At 38.0% G+C, this 22,396-nt stretch overlaps 3 protein-coding genes and 1 non-coding gene across 4 annotated transcripts; all 4 read right to left on the bottom strand.

Annotated features, from left to right (window-relative positions):
* Positions 1–1,486: 1,486 nt before the first annotated feature.
* On the bottom strand, positions 1,487–5,366 carry LOC103929856 (protein RETICULATA-RELATED 1, chloroplastic). The gene is made up of 7 exons (XM_009339117.3): positions 4,814–5,366; positions 4,618–4,716; positions 4,230–4,450; positions 3,677–3,746; positions 3,327–3,406; positions 2,388–2,452; positions 1,487–1,872 (listed from the first exon to the last, which is right to left on the bottom strand). Exons 1-7 carry the CDS (start codon positions 5,333–5,335, stop codon positions 1,679–1,681), a joined length of 1,251 nt encoding a protein of 416 aa, XP_009337392.2. The 5' UTR covers positions 5,336–5,366; the 3' UTR covers positions 1,487–1,678.
* A 229-nt stretch (positions 5,367–5,595) lies between these two features.
* Positions 5,596–5,677, bottom strand: TRNAS-GCU. The gene has a single exon. It is a non-coding gene; the product is annotated as a tRNA-Ser (tRNA).
* A 1,241-nt stretch (positions 5,678–6,918) lies between these two features.
* Positions 6,919–11,395, bottom strand: LOC103929855 (BTB/POZ domain-containing protein At3g44820). The gene is made up of 3 exons (XM_009339114.3): positions 10,410–11,395; positions 9,767–9,836; positions 6,919–9,289 (listed from the first exon to the last, which is right to left on the bottom strand). Exons 1-3 carry the CDS (start codon positions 10,457–10,459, stop codon positions 7,514–7,516), a joined length of 1,896 nt encoding a protein of 631 aa, XP_009337389.2. The 5' UTR covers positions 10,460–11,395; the 3' UTR covers positions 6,919–7,513.
* Positions 11,396–17,224: 5,829 nt separating this feature from the next.
* On the bottom strand, positions 17,225–20,377 carry LOC103929854 (UDP-D-apiose/UDP-D-xylose synthase 2). Its single transcript, XM_009339113.3, has 9 exons — positions 20,007–20,377; positions 19,791–19,883; positions 19,534–19,641; positions 18,566–18,680; positions 18,335–18,468; positions 18,144–18,245; positions 17,965–18,057; positions 17,720–17,855; positions 17,225–17,629 (listed from the first exon to the last, which is right to left on the bottom strand). Exons 1-9 carry the CDS (start codon positions 20,280–20,282, stop codon positions 17,517–17,519), a joined length of 1,170 nt encoding a protein of 389 aa, XP_009337388.2. The 5' UTR covers positions 20,283–20,377; the 3' UTR covers positions 17,225–17,516.
* Between the last annotated feature and the right edge of the window lie 2,019 nt (positions 20,378–22,396).

Here is a 22,396-nt window from a genome sequence, read left to right as displayed (position 1 = left end):
TGTACAAATTAATCTATCTAACTGAAATAGTCAGTATAGTCCGACATACTAAACAAGGCATCCAAAAAAGGGGGAAATACATCGATGACTTGTAATAGAACTTATGCTTGATAGAAATATTAGTATCTTATAGAGTCTACAAATGAGGTGCGTTCATTAAAAAAATTTTAAACTCACATAATATTTTCAAAGGGATCCGTTTGTATATTCCGAATGATACTATGAGCGCTTTAGGGCGCCTACAAGATATGTTTTCAGATAATGCTATACAATTACAACCTGTCTTTGCTCAATGGATACAAAAAACCCATGGTGCAACAACATGCACTAGTATGCGAGATTATTAATAATACCCTTTTTGAAGAATGTTAATAAATTCCAAAATCCATTTTGTCACATCGTAGTGACTACTGTCTCTTTGATTGGTACCGAAGAGGAAAGCACCCGTGCGAGCGGCCGCGGATGAAGTGGAAGCGAGAATGTTGGCTTCAGTAACGCAAACAATGGTGAGAATCCAATACCCCAAAAACCTAAGTGTTCCTCCACAAGGTTCGGCCATGGAGGAAAGACGTGGAAGACAAAGAAATTGTTCGAGTAACTTTTTATCTAATAATAACATGCTTGATTAAGTAAAAATCTTTTACAAGAAGGTTGACTAAAGATTTCTCGTAAAAACACCAACCCAGCTTAATTTATAATTAGAATATTTCAATCTTTTTTAATTCCATGTTAAGCCTAAAAATTATGACTTTACTATAACAAGGTTACAAATTCTTACAATATTAGGATCTATATTAATCTAACGGTCAAGTTAACTTTATTTTTTGGCTTAGCACCGTTGGATAGCAAATATAAACTTCTGTCAATGTGGGTGCCGTGTAAAATATGGTGGTCAACTAATTGTTCGATTGGTCTAAATCACCCAGGTTTTTTTATCTTAGTAAAAGTACGATATTTATTTCTTAGAAAAGAAACGTACAATAAGAGGATACTGGTGTATATATGGACCTCGATAAAAGTCTTACCGATGCCCGACAAAACTGTTACGTAAATCTCAATCACCCGTTTTTTTAATATATAAAAAACGTTGTTAGGCGTGGTCTGGTGCAAACTCGTCAAAGGGTGTATTAATGGCATTGGCGAAAAGGCGGTGGTGGCTCGGTTGTCAAGCACTCGTTGCAACATAAATACTAAGCACAATCGTACCATTGTCAAATGAAATTGCAACCTTCAGTTGCCATCAGCAGTTGAAAATCGCTTTCTTTCGAGTTGATGATTACTATTATTCAGTAAAGACAGTAAAAGATCATGTGGTGGACGAAAGGCATGCTATTGCTAGCACGATAAATTCTTATATACGGATGCCGCATACGGCAGCCCTCTCACGGTTTGTGTAGGTCCGCACACGTGAGTCCTACTTTCTATGAGAGGGCAGCCGTACATAAGAGTTTCTCTGTTACCACTAATATTGCCAATATCAATCAAGTACGAACCAAATGTTTCAATTTCACCATTAAACCACTGAAATTTCCCGAAAAAAAAAAAAATTATCTAGGTCTAACCCCTATCGAATTGATCTAGCAGACAAAATCTGAGTCAAAATGTAATAGAACGTATCGTCCATTTGACATCTGAAAACTGAGAAGCAACACCTGTTGGTAATTGGTATGCATTGCTGCTACTGCACTCCGCTTAATTTAGCCCAATCTACGAATTGCATACCACCGTAGATATTGTTGGCGAATCGTACACCTATAGTGAATGCCATTGCAACAGGCGGGACACGCTTTGCCAACGGTGACGCTTCAACCAGCCCTTCCAGACCGTTTATGATCTGATAACGAGTGTTGGACGAGACAGCAAGAAACACACCTGATTCAACAGAGCAAAACAGTTAGTGTAACTGAGGTTGGCAGGTTGCACATGCAAATATGTACACAAATAATCAAAGTGACAAGTAAATTAGTGTATCATATGAATAAAGCGAGAATAACTTGCAGTGACGACGACATCAATATTAACTTTTGGTTTTAGGACAAGAATATGCTTCCGCTCCATCGAAGATCACGGAAACAACTGATACAAATATAGTAATATACTGTTCCCTACTTTTCAAGTGCAAAAACAAAAGCTGTGTCAAGTACCATTTGACATTATTCCTATATCAGATTTATCAGATCAGAACAGGGAATTAATTTTATACAGCAACCATTTGTCGAAATATAGTTTATGGATATCTTTTAGTTATTTATTCCATGACTTCACAACTAAGACCGACAGAAACTTGCTTAACCAATAGACAGTAGTAGATAGTTCAATGAAAAGTTAGGACATGTAAAAAAAGATGAGGAAAAGGATATAAATCTGAACAAGGATGCAGGACCTACCCCAAAGAGCAGCACTTTTCACGAGAGGAGGCACGGGTATGTCCCCTTCTGACTTGTTTACGCTCCTGATGACACATGAGAATAAGAGAGTGAATACTGTCATTAAAAAGGAGAATTTGTTTTCTTTTTGGTTTGGTTCGGTGAAAGTTTTGGGCGATCTTTGTATTTATACCATTCAAAACACCTAATTCAGGTTGTCAGTACCAATTTACCAATTTCACTGTTGTAGACAACAATAAATTAACAATGGAAGGATCTTTATGTTCCAAATACAATATCTTTTCCCCCGACAGCTTGGGCAGGCACAATGATCAGCGTAATAAGTATGAAATCTTAGGGCCAGTTTGATGTGATCCACTATCGTAACTATATAAGTATCAAAAGTTAAGGCCAACTTGATAACCATTTCATTTTTTGTTAGAAACAGAGGAGATACTGCATGAGAGAAAGGAGAGATGTAGAAGGGTGGAGGAAGGATGGTGGGAGAGATGTGGAAGATATGCATATAGAATGGTAAATGAAAACTAAAAACTGGAAACAAATTCGAGTTGTTCACTTTCAAGTTTTGTTTCATACTCTCCTTCAGTACTCCCTCCTCTGTCCCTCTACCATTCAAGTTTTGTTTCATACTCTCCTTCAGTACTCTCCTTCAAGTTTTGTTTCATACTCCCTCTTCAGTACTCTCCTTCAAGTTTTGTTTCATACTCTCCTTCAGTACTCCCTCCTCTGTCCCTCTACCATTCTTCATGCCTCTTTTTCCTCATATGCTTTCCCCTCTACCTCTCACACACACAAAAAATGAAAGCTAAAGCCTAAAAACGAAAGGGTTAATAACAGGCGCTTAAAAACACATTTAATAGCAGATATCCAAGCAAGAGTGACTGACATCTGACAGAAAAACAGACATAACATGAAAACTATATTTAGATAAAAGAATACCTTTTGGCATTCATGATCATATTTGCAATTCCTTGTCCAATAAGACCACATACAAAGCCAACTGATCCGTACAACACACCCTGGACCAACATGTTTCAATCAATTAAAAAGAACCAGAACCCAGATTTTGGTCTAGACAATTAAGAATGGTACATGAAACTGGTACAGAAGCCTAATTTGAAGAGAGAATCATTAAGCAAGAACTACATTAAAAAAACTAAAGAGTGAAAAACTCCACCCGGCCTCTTCTTGATGGAACATTTGTCTTCAATATTTACAGTCCAGAAGTCAACTAATTACTTATTTGTTACTTACACAAAAAGTTAAACATTGCTAATCAGATGTTTTACCTTATAGAAGTATGTGGCTGTTCTCTGCTGGACCGTGAATTTACATCCCGGCCTTTCAGCTTCAAAGACGCTGCATAAGATGAATATATGCAGTGAAAAATTTAATGAAGACCATGCAATGCATCACAAAAGAAGAATTCTAGGAGGACTCATCGATTTGAATTCAACCTCAAGACATAAGAGAATACAATTATGAGGTCCCAAAAAGGTCCCAAAAGATAACCCTAAGTTACACTCCCACATTTGTTAAAGAAATTTAATTTATGTCACTATGTCAGTCGTTGTGTTTTCATCATTTTCTGTAGCTCAACATGGGCTCACAATGAAACAAATTAAAAATAGAAACATTTTAATGATCCCAATGAAACAAATTAAAAATAGAAACAGAGGCAACTGGTAAGATGGACTACATTCAAGGTAATAAACAATACAAGATTGGTACTTGTTGAGGTCTTACTACGTTCAAGTCAAGCGCAGTAATTATTGACGTATAACATTAGATAAACGTACAGCAGAATACTTGCATCCTAAAATGCTGTGTTGCAGTGCTAACCTGCTAGGAAGAGAGGCACAAGCCTGTTGCACGCTTCCTAATAAACCTCGTGACACTGATGGCTTTCCAATCCGAGCATAGGGTGCCAACATGCCAACCAAAGCAATGTCAACCACTATTCCAACCAAAAGATCAGCAGCATACAACTCAAACTCTGCCCAGAAATCCTTTCCCCTTTTCTGAACTTCTGCAAATGTTGCACAACAAGAATCTATGACTATCTGCATTACAAAGGTGGACAATGAAAGATCTCTTTAGCAGTTAACAAGATCAGAGATTGTAAACCGGTCCAGGTATACATGTAATGTAACTCATAGGATTATGACCAACGCCAACAATCACTCAAAAATATAGTAAAACCGAAGCGAAAAAAATGACGAAAACAAACCTCTGTCCCAACTTTGAAAAGAAAGGAAGGATCAGCCAGCATCCGATTACGTAGCATTGAGCAGTACTTCATCAAAAAACCCAGTGGCCAAACTGACCCCTGAATTTCAATCAAAAACCCAATAAGAATCGTACAAAAACCATAATTTGAAGATTTTTCATCAGAAATGATGATAAGATTAAGAAAAAATTCAAACCTGCAAATCCAAGTAGCGGAGAAGGAACACTTCCCGAAGCCCAGTAGTCTTAGCAGCCTCAACCATGTCCAAAGGAAGCTTCACTCCCCGCGCTTCGCTCTCCTTCATCACCTCATCAAACTTCAGCAATGGCCCAAACTCCTCTCCCTCTCCGCCCTCCTCTTTACCCCCGCCGTCTCCTTCTCCTCTTCCTCCGCCACCAAATGAATCCCCGCCATCACCACCGTCATTTCCTCCGCCGAAGCCGTCGATTTTCGGCTCAGAAACCATCGCTTTCGCCTCCGTGAAATCACCATTTTTTTCCGCGACAGAAATGGTCTCTGATCCCGCGCAATTGAGATGGAAACGGTGGTTGCGAGACGGCGAATGGTGTAAAGCCACCAGCTTTAAGGAGTTTGCGAGTTTGGAATGGGGTTTAGGGTTTTGGAGACATTGCAGAGGAGCTCTGGCCTCGGAGGCGGAGCTGGAAACGACGGCGTTTGGTAGGTGCGCATGCGATGGTGGCGGCGAACAAACTGACATTTTGTGTAGACTGGCACGAACGGAAGTCACAGACTCAAACAGTTCCTAAACAATTGACTGAGGGGATCGTAATCACCTGCGGTCCAGTCCGTGGAAAACTTCCAGATGGCAATAGGTGATTGGCTGTAGTACACTTTCGATGACTGACTGAGGGACTTGAACTCTCGCGGGGATTTATCGCCTGAGGTTTAGTCCGTAGGAAAAGGAGCACGTGGCAGAAGGTGAATGGCTGTAAAATATTAAAAAGTAAAAAAGTTTATCGACGCCTGAGAGATTCGAACTCTCGCGGGGAAACCCCATGTACTTAGCAGGCACACGCCTTAACCACTCGGCCAAAGCGTCGATTGATGGCTTCCTTGCTTCGTTTACTACTTAAACTATGAAAAAACACATTCGTTTCAAACCAAAACGTACCTAAGTTTAGCCAAGTTGACTAGACAAGTATGATCCACCCTCTGCACTCAATTCAAATTTCTTTTTTTTTTTATTTTAGATGAATTTAGTGTAATTATCGTATCATTTGTTAATTTTCCCATTTTTCCTCCCTATCTTATAAGGAAGGTCGGCAAGATATAGAAATAAATTATAAGGGCCTATTTGGCATCCTTCTTGGATCTTATTTTTTTGTTTATTAAACTAATGAGAACTAAGTAACTTATTTACATTCACATGTGCTCGAATCACACTTTCAAACTCAAAAGTTTAGAAAAACGAACACAACTGTCATGATAATGAAAAAAATAAAAAATGTGAAATTACTTCCCTATTACTTATACCATACTATTTCATACTTACAGTTATGACTTGATTCTTAAAGTACAGGTTTTACTCCCCTAGACCATATTTAGCAAGGATTTATGAATGTGTGGTGTACTTTTTAAACACGTGACAAATATTTATTGAACAAGTGAAGCGACTATGCATTTGATACTAGAAAGTTTCTCTCCATCACATAGGAGAGATGTGAATAAGCTCATGAGCTTAGTCCCACCTAGCCGTCAACAAACGAATAAATACTTCTATCTCCAAAGTTAACTCATACACTTAACTTTACAAACTCAAAATAAACGAAATAAAATGTAAATTATAAATTATGGTTTTTCTCTACACTCATAAGATGTTTGAATTGAGTTCACGTCTTGGATGGGGGGCACTTTAATTTAAACAGGTAAGCATGTCTTCTAAATTCAAATAATTGCAATGTTTCGTACTTATTAAAATCTTATCACCTAACTTTTATATATTAAAATCTGTCACACATAAATTTTCTTTTCTTTTGGTGCCATCATTAGCAGTTAGCACTCTAAGCAAAAAAGAAACATTGACAAATGCTGCCAGTTTAAAATTTGTTGTCCATACAGAACAATGAAAACTTTGGCCGTCTCTGCTTAGAATTTGAACAATTAAACGGAAAAACCGGGGATGTAACCGGTTATTTATCCCTCTCTCTGTCTCTCACATCACGTAACACAATAATTTAAACAGACTCGTACCTTGCCTTGCTTTCAGCAACTGCAATCCCTCATTTACAGAAAATTTACACTGTTTAATGAACAGCAATTCCAAATCAAACCACCTCAAAGGAAGGCAAACAAATTCAGATATATGATTGCTGATTTTTCCAATATTTCACAGACCTATAAGTTACAGTTTGGTTCATAAAGATGTACATGTATAAACCCAGAAACAAGCTAACTGGAAGAAAAAAACACTGAAAGAACGAAAATTTCTTCTCTCTCTGTGAAACAAGGTCTATTTACTTGTCACAAAGCTCCTCAAGAAGAGGAGCGCGGACCTATGAGTTCAAATCTTGGATGTGACTAGCATTCCGTTACAGGTAAGGTATCCGTAACTTCTTGAAATATAATGCTTCATCCTATGATGACTGCGAAGTTCCAACCACTGTCGTTAAATAGGTGAAAAGAATTTCTCTCTGTACTCAAAATCCAACTTTATAACGACAATATTTCTATTAGTATGGATAGGTTGCGTACCATCCTCCGTTCAGAGACTCCTGGAACTATTCTGGTTGGTTAACAGAAACATGAAGGAAATGAAACTATCTCAAAACATGGAAATCATTTTGAGAATGTTGATTATGAATTTTTCCATTCCTTTCTCACATATTTTCTGGGAACCAACCAGAGCCTCTACTAACCGAGGCAAGCTTTATTTGCTTTATAAGGAAATTTTCTTGTGTCTATAATGCAAGGTCGAAGGACGTGCCTGCTCAACTGATGATCTTGGGGATGGCCGAGTACTCTCAACAGTATCTGGTTTAGCATCAGAGGGTCTCGAGAGAAGACTGCACCCAATCCTCCTGCCAACCACACGAGGAGAACTGAGGGAGCTATGTGATTTGCTCACCTTTTTCATCTCTTGCTTTATTTTACTGAACTCTTCTTCGAGTTCACCAACTCTAGATCTCATCTTTTCCATATCCACCTTTAAAACGCGATTCTCACGCACCATAGTCACCCACCCATCCCTCTGTATAATCTGGCCAGCCATGTCACCCGGGACAGTCGCAGGACCTGTGGGGCCACTTTGAGTTTCCAAGCCATGAAGACAACCAGCTAGAGCGGTTCTCAAATGCATCTGCTCAAAGAACAGGACTTGAAGAACAACTCTAAGTGGCAACCTCTCATTTTGAGATGCATGGGAACACGCATCAATAGATAGCTTCTGGAAGTCAATGATGCTGCAGAGATCTTCCTTCTCTTTATTGGAGAGCCAAGGGTGTGCCTTGAAGTATATATCCAGTGACCTATACAACCCATCATATAAAGTTCTTGAAGATTCTGGGAGGGCCTCCGCAAGAGAGCGTATCTTTCCTGGTTTTAAAGTCACATCCGAAGCAACCTCCGCAATATAGCTATCTACCAACTTTGCAACTTTCTGTAAAGGTCTTGATGATGGCGATGTTTCCATGTCAAATGATGACGGAGAAAATGGTGTAGCCTTTGATTCTGACGACATAAAATGATGGATTATTCGTTCAACACAGTCAGCATCATACAATGCATCAGTATCTGAATAAGTAGGAATCAGAAGACCATCTAGGGTTGCCAATTCCAGCTGCATCCCTATTCTCCTCTCCAAAGCATCCTTGCAGGTTTGACTGACACCCAATATTAATGCAACACGAAGAAGACCAAGTAGAAAACGGCAAAATGATTTCCCCTTCTTGAGGGGAAGAAGTTTTTCAATGCTTTCTAAAACTACCCTTTGATCAAGGGCAATGGGCGTCAAACTAAAACTTGTAACTGTTCTGGGTATACCGTGTTGTCCACCCTGCCATCGTCCTAGGCCAGGCAGGTACTTTCTGGTATAATGCATTATAGCACCTACTAGGTTTTCGGGTCTTATACCCCTTGTTTCCATTGTCTTGATAAGCCTCTCAAACAAACTCACACTAAGGTATGAGATGTCTTCAAACCACCAGTTAGACTCAGAGCTTCGAATTCTCGCTCCAGTGTTAATTCCGTTCCATAGGATGCTTCCACCAGGACTCTGTAAGCTACCATACATCATCATGGGCCATCCAAACAAACTAGGATCTGTACAAACCATCACCGATATAGCATTTACACACTTGTTTACTATGTGAAGCTTTTCTGCCCTTTCAATTACAGTCTCACAACTTTGAAGAGCCAAGATAGAGTCTTTCCAGTTGTGAAGTACATTCTTATGGAAGCAACTCTCTGACTTTGAGAGCAAGTTTCCTTCCCCATACTCATCTGTCATTTCAAGGTAGTCCGCTGCGCAGTACACGATTACTACATTTCTTGGAGTCAATTCCACTCGCATACCATAGCAGAATTTAGCTGCAATCAGAAACATGTCAGGGCCACCAGGGAGTTCCTCCAGAATTGCGGTGAAAATGCTCTTGCGTGTGCTTTTGGACTCTTCGTACATATGTGATATCTTCCCACATTTTGATATGAGAGGAAACTGGAGATTATAAAATATTATAAGTGACATGTCCTACTTAAAATTCACAATTAACAACTATGATTTTATTTTCCATTATAAAAACATCCTTAGGGGGAAAGACAACAAGAACAACAACAGACCGCAATATAACAAAAGCCACACCAACTGCAGAAATAAACCTAACATAACATAAAAGCTAACCACTAATAGTGAAACGAAGCCATCAGTGACATGAATATAATATTAGGGGATAGCGGCGGGGGGCAACCACTCAACCCCTATTTTTGGACCGGACACATATATTGGAAGCTTAGAGTGCACCGCCAATTTACAAGAGAGAAGTGAAAAGCTCATGGCTTATGGCTAAATCTAGCATAACTTACCAAACTACTTATTTCTGATGTTTGAGAACAACCCAAGCCCTTCTATTTTATATCCATTCTCAATCCCCCTAAATTGCAGAACCACCGCATCAAATGATAGGTGCACACATACCTTATGAAGATGGAAGCTCACGCCGTCCACAACCACAGTAATATCACTTGGCAATCCCGCTTTGCAAAACCTTACAGAGAAAGAACCAAAAAAAAAAAAAAAAACAAAAAAACAAACATCAATTCCATAGTCTCTCCAGCTTCCTTCATTATTCAATGAAATAATGAATTTCCATTTGAACAGAAAAAGGTTTATTTAGATTGAATTATAGACTTGTATCTGAATTGAATTATAAAATTAAAAGCTGTAATTCAAATGGAATTAAACTCTATCTGTCCTACAGGCCATAAATTCAACAACCAATTAATTAAACTCGAATTAAGTCCCAAAAAAGAAGAATAATTGTGAAGATAAAAGCCTTGAAGAAAACTTGGTAAGGGACTGATATTACTGTTCGTGAAAGTGTATAATGAATGAATTAAACAATTTGCAATTTACCAAAAAGGGGTTTATTTGTTATTGAATGATAGAATTCTATCTGAATTAAAGTAGAATTGAAGGCTGCAATTGAAATATAGTCAGATTCTGGCCTTAAAAGAACATTAATTTTGAGAATTGAACCTGGAAGAAAAGGGTCATATTTCTGTCCATGAAAGTGGTGTACAAGGGGAGGGAGGGAGGGAGGGAGGGGGAGAGAGATTACCAGTCATTGCCTTGTCTGCAAAACTCAGAAACCTTGCCAGCTGGAGCCATGGCTGAGGTGGGAAGAGAGAACCTTTACTCTCTCTCTCTAGGAAAACAAGAGCTTCATGAAATTGGGTGGAGAGGAGGAACAGAGACCCAGAAACCAGTTGTTTAATCAAACTTCAAAAGTGAAAAGGAGGGGTTAAAGACGGGCAGCAAGCAACGTAAGTAGGAATCCAAGTCCAACTTAGTCAAACAAATGCCGAGTGCCCCTTTACAGCTCGCTCGCCCTCTCTTTCTCTCTCATCAAATGAGAAAACCCCACACCCACCACGACCACCAAACACCATAAGATGGGATGGGACCATAAATAAACAAAAAAAAACCCAACACAAATTCAAATTTAATCAAAAGACAAAAACCCAGAAAAGGGTGCACAGATCACGACGCCCCCAATGCGTGAGCAAAGCAAAGTTCATAAAAAAAGCTACGAAAATTACGACACCCAGAAGAGGCCGGCATGTGCGGGAACAAAGTCATGGGGTCGACGCAAGCAAAAGCATCAATCAGTGGTCGAGAGGGAAGGGGGGCCTTTTTGCTCCTTAGCCGGAAAATAATGGGGTTTTACTTGTTGGAGACAAAGGGTAATTAATCATTTATGTCTGAGGCTTTTTGGCAAGCACCTTCTCTGCAATCATTTTCCGAGCCGCGTGGTGTCGGATCGTCGCGGTAGTTTTCGGTTGCGATCGATTTTTATTACAAGTAAACATGGGTTTTTCAGGGAGATTGATTGTGAGCGTGGGGTGTGGTGCCCACCAAGAACACTCCCTTCTTTTTTATTTTCTTGAGGTTGAAGAACACTCCATCTCAATTTCTTATAGTTGGTTGAAGATTCTTCCAGGAGTTGTAACTACTTTTATGGGGTCTACATGTGACGTTTTGTATAAGTTATTTTATGTTCTTTAAGGTGGGTGCGGACATCAATGCTGCTTCATTCAATACTGTGAGAATTTTAGTAGTTAAAATTTGATTTTTACAACTATTTTGAATTTAGTTTATTAATTTAAATGTCTCGTGAAACTGTCATTTAATCTTGTTTGTACCATATTTCATCATCTCGAAATTACCTTTAGGAACCTACTAAAGGGTTCATGCTAAAACATCCTTGTTGAAGCACATGCGTTCTTTTCCAGTTAAGAGACCAAACACAACACAACATGCGTTAACGTTAGAATAAAAGCTCCTCGAGTCCACATCGATCGCTAACGGATATCGAAGACTCTACTGAACTATAAAGGAGACCATTATTTTATAATTAATTCCTAAGGCCATTATTGTGCTCAAACTCATCATTAGGACCCCCTAGTGATGATTATGCTTGAACTTATGTATTGTGTAAACTTTTTTTTATTAATGGGAACTCCTTTACCCTTGTGGACATAGTCCAACTTATAGTGAACCGTGTATATCTTGTACTTACTTCTCTATATGTGTTTCTCTACCTATTCACCTACATTTGGTGACCTGAGCAATCTTGCATTGGTCACAAACTTAACACTTTAAGTTGTTCCAAAGTCTATCCGATTTTGTGCATCAACATTTGTGGTTGTTTGTCGGAATCAACACTAATTCCTACTCTCACCAGTTTCGTCAAGCTGGTTTCCATCATTCGTACGCTCTCCTTAGATTAGGCAACCCTCATCAACATGGGGAGTGGAAGAGGCCACAACACGCAGAACGACACCCCCTCATGTCTAGTGCGAGGCAACGAATGAGGGAAGGGAAGAAGGTTGAGAGCGGGAGTTAATCTATTATATTTAACTTGTGAGTACTTGTGGGTAGGGCTGGACACGGTACGATACGGTTTGGCGTGTGAATTGATACCGGAACCAAAACCAAAAGTACCTCTCAATTTGGTCCGATATGGTTTTGTTAATCTCAAGTTTTGCTACAGAACCAATCTCATTCTGATCGGCTTCGGTAGCAGAGAGCAATTGTAGAAGTTTACTGCAATGATGAAGGGGTTTCCGGCGAAGAGGATGATGATGATGCAAACGGCGATTGTCGAAGAAGATGGCAGATCGCTGCTGCTGATATTGCGAATCGAAGACAACGGGAGTTAGTTGAAAATATACAAGATTTAGTTGTCAAGTTTGTTGAGAATATACAAGTTTTAGCACTCTCCCATGAATCAATAGGACACAAATGAGTCCCGGACCACAAACAATTCTTTCTCCGACCATATATTTTCTATTCGATCCATTTGCAATTTGCAAATCCAAAAATGCACTCATGTACGCACATTCCACCATATTAATATTTTTTCTTACTTTTTTTTTTTTTTTTTTTTCCTACAATAAAAAAGGATCAGCTGATGGTTTTTCTAAAAATGCACTCACAGAGGTATTTTAGTCTCCCCGATCACAATCGTGTGATTCATTAGTATCAGAAATTGAATACAAACGTGTAAAATACAGGTCTGAAAATTTATCCTCAAGTCATTTATCTATATATATAAATATGAGCATTGTAGCTACATAGTACTTACGGTTTAGTGATATTCTTCTTTACTTGTCAGTGAGAGGTCTTAAATTCGATTTTCGACAAAGATGAAGTTGAACCACATTATGTGGCAAACACATTGTAAGGCCTAACCACTCTCCCATCCTCTTAGTGTAAATGTCATCGTTTATTAAAAAAAGAAACACTATATATGCATCATAATGTTGGATACAGCGTGCGTTTTGGTAGGCAATAAGTATGAGAAAGTAGAAAACATAGATGATGAGTAATTACGTATAAATTAAGTAAAGATGAGAAGTAGATGATGCAAGTATGTTTTTATCCGAACTAATAATTGTATGTGCTGGATAATATTGAATTGTCATTAAGCATGAAACTCATACAATCACAACAACAACCACATAACAAAGGCACTACCTAATTATATAACACTACACTCTTGGCACGACTGGGACTTATTATTCTTTACCATTTTATTAAACCTCAAATAAATAGATTATAAATGTATATTAGAGGTTGTATGATTAATGCAAAAATAAGTGTTGTTGACCGTGAGAGGCAGGCCAGATCATGTATTCTCTGTCAATCGGCCTATCAAAGGAGAAATTCAAAGTTTGGAGTCCAGACCACTAATTTCCAATGGGGATAATAGTAAGTAGACTAATTTTTCATATTACATACGCAAATCATTAGATAAATTGTTTTCTTAGCATTGCTCTTCCGACGCCTAGACTCAAAATAACTCTCATGGCCCACCCCCTGATTTGAGGCCCACCTCTATCCCATTTTTGACGAATAAGGATACTTTTTGTGAGGATTCCGGGGATTTGCGTATTTTGTCCGTTTATCATGTATCGTGTGGTCAGAAATTATTTTAAATTTTATTATTTAAAATTGAATACAACCAGTATCTAAGAAAAACTGACTGCATGATATATGATGAATGGACATGATTCATGGATTCCCGAAATCCTCAAGGATCCGGAATTGTAGATTCATTTTTGACCTCATCCTCTATTTTTTGGTCTTGTCTGGTGTCCCCGTATAAGACCTTCTCTTAAAAGTATGAATAATGAGTCCACATATGAAACGAAATGAGTAAGTTTTTTATTTTGGAGTTGGGAAGAAGAGAATCGGTAGAGATCAAACCCATATCACTATGCATAAACACAATTTTTTTTTTTTTACCACTTCTGTAGAACACCATATACCGATACGAGCAAGTTTTTAGCAAAAAATATTGATAACGTTATTGGCACTCTCTAAGAAGTATCAAGCATTCCAAATAAATAAAATATAAAAATGAAAAGATACTTGACAGAAGTGCAAATCATTAACAACTCCCAAAATATAATGCCATAAATTTTTATTTTTATTTTTTTGAAGCGAATAATACTATAAGAAATTCTACTTTTAGGAGATCAGAGTTCTTTCAGTTCTAGCCATTTGCCTTTAGTTTTGGGTGACAAATATTTTATAAGACAAATGTTGGAGTTGGGATTGACCAAAAAAAAAATGTTGGAGGTGAAGTGCCATATAGACCATTAAAGAATACAGTTATCTCGAACATTTGCTTCTTTAGATGATTCACTTCTAATCAAGGAGTTGTGGGTTCAAGAACTTCAAATCCCACCAGGTGTGACTATTTTTTATCTTTCTTTTTTTACTGCCCGTCATTTCTTTACAAAATTCACAAGCCCATTCACTTTTATAACCATCTCGTGCCCATGTGTTTTGAACCATGAAAACGAGAGGTATATGTGCTGAAAAGAAGCCAATTTTCTAGCTGCAAACTCTGTACAAATGCCTCGGAAGATGCTAGTTGAAGGAATACGTCTGTTGGTCAAAATACGTGACTCTAAAGTAAATACATTGCTCTACTAAGTGACGAGTATATAATGAATGCATAAGGCTTGCAACCATCCAACAAGGGTCATACACATGTTGAATGGTAACCTTAATTTGGTTGTTTACAAATAGGTTGGCATTCAAACCTATTTCATTCATCCAATTCATTTATTCGAGAGAGTAAATCTTCATATGTGATCTCCAGTCTAACAACATCCATCACCGAGATCTTATTACCAAATTTTTTGTTGCACGGAATGATCAAATACTTATTTAGAATCGTGTTATCTTGTCGGCTTTGTGTTACATCCAAAGTCTAGCAAATTTTGAGTTGGAAACAACACACCAGAAATTAAAATAGAAAGCAAAAACCCTAATCATCTCTACAAGATAAGAAGCTGGCTCTGAATTTCCATTAGATAATTTAACATAGATAGAGAAAATGCACATAAAGATAGATTAACAAAAGCAAAGACATAATAATCTCATACGTTCAAGAGAACATCCTAATTCTTGCGCAACTCTCTGAAATAGCCTTTAGGATCACGTTCAAACTCTTCCCTATCTATGATATCATCTTTTCCTGGAGCTTTCATTGTTTTCTTCTTTCTCTCTGACTCCGAACCAGCTGATGAAACAAGTGCAGATAAACCCCATGCCAGTAGACCAATCCCAGCAGCAGCACCAGCAGCAATTGCACCTACGCTGTACGACGACTCGTTCTCACTTCCCTCCTTTTTCTTCGAGCTCTCCGAACTTTGTTTCGATTCCATATTGCAATCCTGTGAGCATGTACAGTTCGTAAGAGCTATTTAATTTCTGGAGGCATCTTGAAATATTATTTGTTAGATGATAGCATAACAGTTATATTAAAACAAAAATACTAATACAATTCTTCGGCAAAACCCTACAGAAAATTGAACACCCAAGAACAACTCAAAAAAGTGAAAAGGTAACAAGAAACTAAATGGAAAGAGAAATAGAGAGGGGAGAGAGAGAGAGAGAGAGAGAAGAACGTAAATTAATCGCAATGGAAAGAAGATAAGTAAATTAAAGCCATACCATACCAGGACCCAGGGGGGTTCTTCTTCAAGGTTGGCTCGTCGTGTATAGTAAGTATCAAGGGTTCCTGTGAGCAAAACTCATGGTTCGTGATCAATATATAGATAAGTCACGCGCATGCTTGCAAGTCACGTGCTTCCTCTACTTCTGCAAGACAATCGAACCTTGTCAACTGAATCCAGTCAAAAGTCTCTTTCCAATGCATTTGGTTGTTAATGCACGCATGCGTCATTCGAAACTTGTAGAACTGAATCCAGTCAAAGCCTGTTTCCAATGAATTTGGTTGTTAATGCGCGCATGCATAATTGAATGCATGGTTGGTTTCCTCAAGGAAATAATGGCGGGTTGAATTATGGAGTAAAATTTCATGCATGATGCTTGGTAAAATGAGTTTGAAGTTATGATAGTTATCTAGCAATATTCCAACTTGATTTTGGTCTCGTAGCTGCCGTGACTTCGCTGCAACTTGGACTAAGATTGATTGATCATTCAACACAGATTCAAACCCGTGATCATTAGCACGGTACACCGTCATCGAGACGTTACGTGTCAATAATACAATAACGTGTAAGTTTTTTTCTAAGTGACCTTGTGTCATTGGTAAGGATATTATCATAACGTATACTCATGTCATGTAAGTGCTCTCTTTCAGTAAGTATTTTTTAAGTTACAATTTTATGTAACATGTGGTATTAGAGCTTAAGTAATACGATTAAAATCCGTAAGATATGAACATGAAATCTGCATATGCTTGTCAAAATAAAATTTGCATGCTAATGGTGGCATAGTATGATGAGGAGCCGTTCGATTGATTGGACTATTCCGATCTTCTTTGAACCTTTTCCCTTCTCTTCATGTCATACCATGTGTATGGTTGCGGGTGACATAGGTTGTAGTCATGGGGGACATGCTTACTTCAGCCATGCTGTGGAGGACATGCTTATCTTAGGCCATGAAGGTTTTTGTACACCCCATCCCATAAAATGTTATATAACATTGTCTTATTCATAAAGTTGTATCATATGTACTCACGAGCGAAAAACAAACCCCTTAAATATGACTTCGACGACGACACAGGTACACTGCCATAATGGTGCTCATACCAATAATTCAACGTCATATGGAGGAAAACTTTTACAAGTTTCATTGACATGAAAGACCACAGTAACAACGTACATGTGTTACTAAGTCAGCCAAATTTAGGGACTACTATTTCATTACATATAATTTTTTTAGATATTCTACACACCACTAACACTTCATAAAAAAATATTAAAAAATTAAAAAGATGTTAGAGAAGTAATTTGAAATATATGAATATATCTCCCTAAATCTTTATCACTGATATAAGTGAAATTCAACAACACAATTATAATCTTTTTAGCTGTAAAAACAGATTGATGAACAAAAGCAGCAGAATGCTTGAAATAAATAAATAAAATAACTCGACTTGTATAATTGACCCCCCTATAAGCACCCCCGCCAGCATGTCGCAGCAAAAGCTCTGGTGACAAATTACAGTAATCTAGATTATATTCTGAAGACATAATCCCAAGCACGTATTGTTGAACCTCTACCACGAACTATTTGACAGACATTAAGGTACATCTGAAGATCTCTTCCGAAAGAATTTCGACACAGCACACCTCAGCAAGGATCCTTGATTCGTCGCACCAAACAACAGCACCCTTATTTAGTTTGCAGATGATTGGGAAATGGCCTTCTTGACAGCCTCGGCATATGTCCTATGCTGATACGTGAGGGTTGATTCAAGCAAGTCCCAGAGAGAGGTCTTTGGATTCCAACCTGTCATAGATAGCCCCATTACGTTGTTAGAATGCCGTTAAGTCACATGGGTCAATCAGATTAAAGACGAGTCAAATGAAAGATACATACCAAGCTGCTTGTTGATAATAGTCATGTCAGGAATTCTCTTGTCGCTATCATCATATCCCACTCCATAGAATTCTTGAGAGCTAACATCAATGGTGGGTGTCTCCAGTTTTGGTTCGCCACTTACTTTCACATAAACCTGTAATGTATACGAACATCAATCCTTGTATCCATATGAATTTAATCAAAATACCGCTAATGCAACTGAATTAACTAAAAAGAAGATGGTATCAAAGACAATTATTCACCTCAGTCATCATTTCACCAAGCTGCCTAACAGTAACTTCATTGTTAGGGTTGCCAACATTGAAGATGTGACCATTGGCCCTAGCAGGATTTTCCTGAGAAAACAGATCACATTACTGAGCAACAACTTTTGCATGCTTAGTATTAATTTGAGCAAAATATATTGTTTTTTTTAACTTACGATCATCAACATAACAGCTTCAATAGCATCCTTTATGTAGACAAAAGTTCTCTGAGATTGGCCACCATCTACAAGCTTGAGAGGCTCATGGCGAAGAAGATTCTGCAACCAATGAAAGCAAAGCATGATCACAACACAAATATCGAAATACCAAATAAATAGGGAATTCTACAACAATTCATCTGACATACATTACTGAAGCATGCAAGAACTCTTGGAACACCCTCACTTGGGCCGTCAATGCCAGGAATGAAATCCATCCTAGGTCCAATCCAGTTAAAGGGTCTCACAATGGTAAACTCAAGACCATTTTCCGCACCCTCAGCTGTAAATGAGAAGAAATCAAGTCAGAATCAGAAACGTATGTTACAATTACCAATTCATGATTGACCACATAAAAGTAGAACAAAGAGATGACTAACCATAAATCAGCCTCTCGATCAATTGCTTTGCGCATGCATAGGACCATCTCTGCTTCTCAATAGATCCAAAAATGCAAGGGGATTCATCTTCTTTAAGCACATAATAAGCAGGATCCTATGAAAACATAGAACACGATAAGTAAGTTTTCCGATAACAAAGTGCAAATTATACAGCATCAACAAACTTCAAAGCCACTTATTGCATTGATCAGTGACTCCATCTGAAAAAATTACATTACCTTGAAGAGTGGGACATAATATCCCAAAAACGTACAAACCTTGAAGACTTTACATTCTATCACAACGACCCACCAAACAAAATGAAGCACAACACTAACACTTCAAAGACATTCGCTGAAACAAAATACTAACCATGCACTTGGATCGTGGGGTAGCCGGGCAAAGCCAGGCTTTTGATGCCATGATTGAATATCTATAAAAGGCTTGGCCCCTGCTCCGCCCAGCCTTTGAACTTTCTTAGAAACACATAATCTATTGACATCAAAACAGAAAAAAATCTGTTTCTTCACTATCAAGTCCATACCCGGCATACCCATCAAACCAGATTCTAAATTATTGTTATACATGCAACAAAATGTCAAGGTTTACTATTGAAAATGCTCTAGATCTAATTAGCATCAGATCCCATAGTAAAACACATGTTTAAGCATTATTAGGGGATAATGCCATACCACCGAAACGTAATTGCAGATCCCAAAATCAGAATAATGGAATCAAACCATTTAAATTATGCAAATGAACAACTTTACGATAAAACAAACACCAAGAAAGGCATAGATCCGAAACATGCCGAAGAAAACTAGTAAAGCAAATACATAAAAGAAAATTGAAAAGAAAGGGTACGATAAAACAAACACCAAGAAAGGCATAGATCCGAAACATGCCGAAGAAAACTAGTAAAGCAAATACATAAAAGAAAATTGAAAAGAAAGGGACAAAGGGGGTACCTGACGAAGAGGGCTATCTTTAGGAAGATAGCTTCCAATGGTTTTCCCATACACTTCACACGTAGAAAAGTGAATCAAACGCTTGTTGTTTTCGGAGCAGTACTTCACCTAACAATAATTAATCACAAAATATACCAAAATGTAAGGAAAACCCACATCAACTCAATCAATCCCCACCCCCACCAACCCAAAATCCCAAATTTCGCAATCAAATTTCACTATCCCAAAAATCAAGAAAACAAGAACCGAAAACCCACCACCGGCAGCGCATCGATGAAGTTGCTGTAGATGGTGTCGAGCGGGCGGGTGTTGTAGTCTGCCGGAGTACAGATGGCCGCCAGATTAATCGTCTGCGAAAAACCCACAAATCCAAACCATTCAAAAAGCAAGAAAATTATGCAAAATCAAGAAAAATACCACAAAATCAAGCAAAAAATCGCCACGAAGAACAAAATCGAAGAAATGGATTGTACCAGATCTGCCATTTTGATGAGGCCTTCGAGGCGCGAGTCCTGCTTGATGTTGAGTCGGTGGAACTGGATACGATCGGACCAGGGGTGCGCGTTCTCGGGCTCGAGCAGGTGCTTGATCTTGTCATTGTAGACGTCCAGAGCCAGGACCTTGTGCGGCGTCTCCGACATCAGCTTCTCGCAGAGGTGGGACCCAATGAACCCTCCGGCTCCGATCATACATATCGTAATGGGCTTTATCGGGTTGCCGTCTAGATCTACCCTCGCCGACGACGCCATTCTCAACGACGACGTTTTGGTTCTGTGGGTGCGGTGAGAAAATTGCGTGGTGCGAGGATGAGAGAGTTTCTCGGGAAGAAGGGAAGGAAAATATGGAAGAACAAAATGAGAGGGCAGAACGTACATAAAGGGAGTGGGAAATGTGATTGGGAGGGACGGAATAAGACAGTGAGCTACTCTCCTCTTTACACTCTCAGAGGCTTACTCGCTCTGTGATTGGGCCACGTGTGCGGGTGCTGGGATGAGGATCTGGGGTGGTAGCAGGGGATTGGTGATTTTATTTATTGTACTGTATCTCATGATCTCATGTATGCTTAATGGGTGATGGCTTTTTGACAAGTTATGAAATTGCCAGAGGAATTAGAGCTGGATTTTGGTTATGCCTCATGGCGATCATGCAGGTTTTGGGTTATTTAATGCTATTTAATAAACTAATAATTAAAAAAAATTAGTTAATTAAATAATGATTGTGGTATACGAGGAGTCTTTCTTCTTCATTTTCTTGGGTTTTGCAAATTTTTCAAAGGATGTGGCTGTCCACATCAGATGCTACCTAAGGTGGTATAAAAATGTAGTATAAAAAATGGTATGAATAACATTACTCTTATTTAATTGCAATTAATAATGTTAATACAAGTAGATCATCCAATTTTCATTCATTTTTTTTCTTATAATAGTGAGGATAAATGATTTTTTTTAATTCTATAATTTTTATTTTTTTTAACAAACGAGAGTATTTACACTAAGGCTGGGGAATGGATAAGCCTCACAATGGACTTGCCATAATAATGTGGTTATAATAATGTGGTTCAACTTCACTTTTTAACGATAATTGAACCTAAAAAATCTTACTTACAAATGAAGATGAATACGTAAGTGGCATAATATTTATTTTAAAGAAATAATAACATTCATAATACTAATGGGAGTGTCTCCATAGTATAATCCTTAAACTTAAAGACTAAAAAATGAAAGAAAATCTTTGTTAATTTTACAGTCGTTGATCTGAGCGGTAAAAAACAAAAACTAAGACACAAGAATTATCATAATCGTTGATCTAAGCAGTAAAAATACAAAAACAAAACTAAAAAAATTATCATAATTGTTGATCTTCCATCAATAAACAAAAGAAAAAAAAAAAGGGGACCCACCGCATTGAAAGTTGCAGAACATTCTAACAGTCTGATTCACGTGCTTGAGATTTCACCCCACTCAAAATGGACCTGGGCCCACCCCAATCCCTCTACTATAGGGACTGTAGTTGTAGCATATTGAAAGCTACAAAGTCCTTAAATATAAGGACATGCGGTGGTGAGGACATGTATAGGAACAAGCATTGGATATGCTTTAAAGATTATAGGGACTGTAATGTGTACATAAAAGAAGAGCGTATTTTTGTTCATTATCATTTATTGTAGTGTATATTTATCATCGTTAGATGAATTTGAATTTTTAGATTTGTTTTTATCCACTACACGAATTTCGAAATTCAAACTCATATAACTGTTATAAATAGAATGATGAGCATACATCACACTAAATGGTGATGAACAAAAATACTCCCATAAAAGAAAGAATCAAAATAGTTGACCGAAATGTTGTATATAAATAAGTGTTTTGGTTAATTACCAGTATAATATGTAATTAAATTTTGAGAGTTTACCATTTAATTTGGCATTAGTTCACTAAACCTTGAACATTGGAATATATTCGAAGACCCCAGCGAGAAAATGAGACGGAGAGCAAGGTTGTGAACAAAATTACTTAAACACCCTCACTCACATCGTCCACCAGTGAGTTATGAGCTGTCGCCCGTCCAACGTTCACGTGGGTTTGAAATTATACGAAACCACTTCTTCACGCTATTAATTCCCACGCGCTTTACCACCTTTCTTTTTGGCTATCTCCGTGTTCCTTTCACGCGACCAGAAAATTTGTTCAAGATTGTAGCAATCTAGTCACTTAATATCGGTGTCTTTTTTTGCCACTTAGTACTAAGGATTTGTGATTTTTTATCATTTGTAAATGAAAGGTGTTAAGTTCGATTCTTGTTAAAGATTAATTTAAATCACATTATTACTAGTAAATTGTGAGGCTAAGCTTACACCTTTTTC

The sequence above is a fragment of a genome, unplaced genomic scaffold, assembly GCF_019419815.1.
Source record: "Pyrus x bretschneideri cultivar Hongxiangsu unplaced genomic scaffold, Pyrus_bretschneideri_v1 Contig29, whole genome shotgun sequence".
Classification (NCBI taxonomy): domain Eukaryota; kingdom Viridiplantae; phylum Streptophyta; class Magnoliopsida; order Rosales; family Rosaceae; genus Pyrus; species Pyrus x bretschneideri.
The sequence above is the reverse complement of the archived record's forward strand: the minus strand, read 5'-3'. Positions and strand labels throughout refer to the sequence as shown.

Excerpts from the sequence above, each read along its gene's own strand:
- LOC103929856 (XM_009339117.3), bottom strand. The coding sequence starts at position 5,335 with ATGTCAGTTTGTTCGCCGCCACCATCGCATGCGCACCTACCAAACGCC. Across the intron at positions 3,407-3,676 it reads CAGCCACATACTTCTATAAG|GGTGTGTTGTACGGATCAGT; the intron begins GTAAAACATCTG and ends ATGTTGGTCCAG. Across the intron at positions 2,453-3,326 it reads ATGATCATGAATGCCAAAAG|GAGCGTAAACAAGTCAGAAG; the intron begins GTATTCTTTTAT and ends ATGTGTCATCAG.
- LOC103929855 (XM_009339114.3), bottom strand. The coding sequence starts at position 10,459 with ATGGCTCCAGCTGGCAAGGTTTCTGAGTTTTGCAGACAAGGCAATGAC. Across the intron at positions 9,837-10,409 it reads TGCAGACAAGGCAATGACTG|GTTTTGCAAAGCGGGATTGC; the intron begins GTAATCTCTCTC and ends TTTCTCTGTAAG. Across the intron at positions 9,290-9,766 it reads TGAGCTTCCATCTTCATAAG|TTTCCTCTCATATCAAAATG; the intron begins GTATGTGTGCAC and ends TATAATCTCCAG.
- LOC103929854 (XM_009339113.3), bottom strand. The coding sequence starts at position 20,282 with ATGGCGTCGTCGGCGAGGGTAGATCTAGACGGCAACCCGATAAAGCCC. Across the intron at positions 18,058-18,143 it reads AAGCTGTTATGTTGATGATC|GAAAATCCTGCTAGGGCCAA; the intron begins GTAAGTTAAAAA and ends CTGTTTTCTCAG. Across the intron at positions 17,856-17,964 it reads TTGGTGAAATGATGACTGAG|GTTTATGTGAAAGTAAGTGG; the intron begins GTGAATAATTGT and ends TATACATTACAG.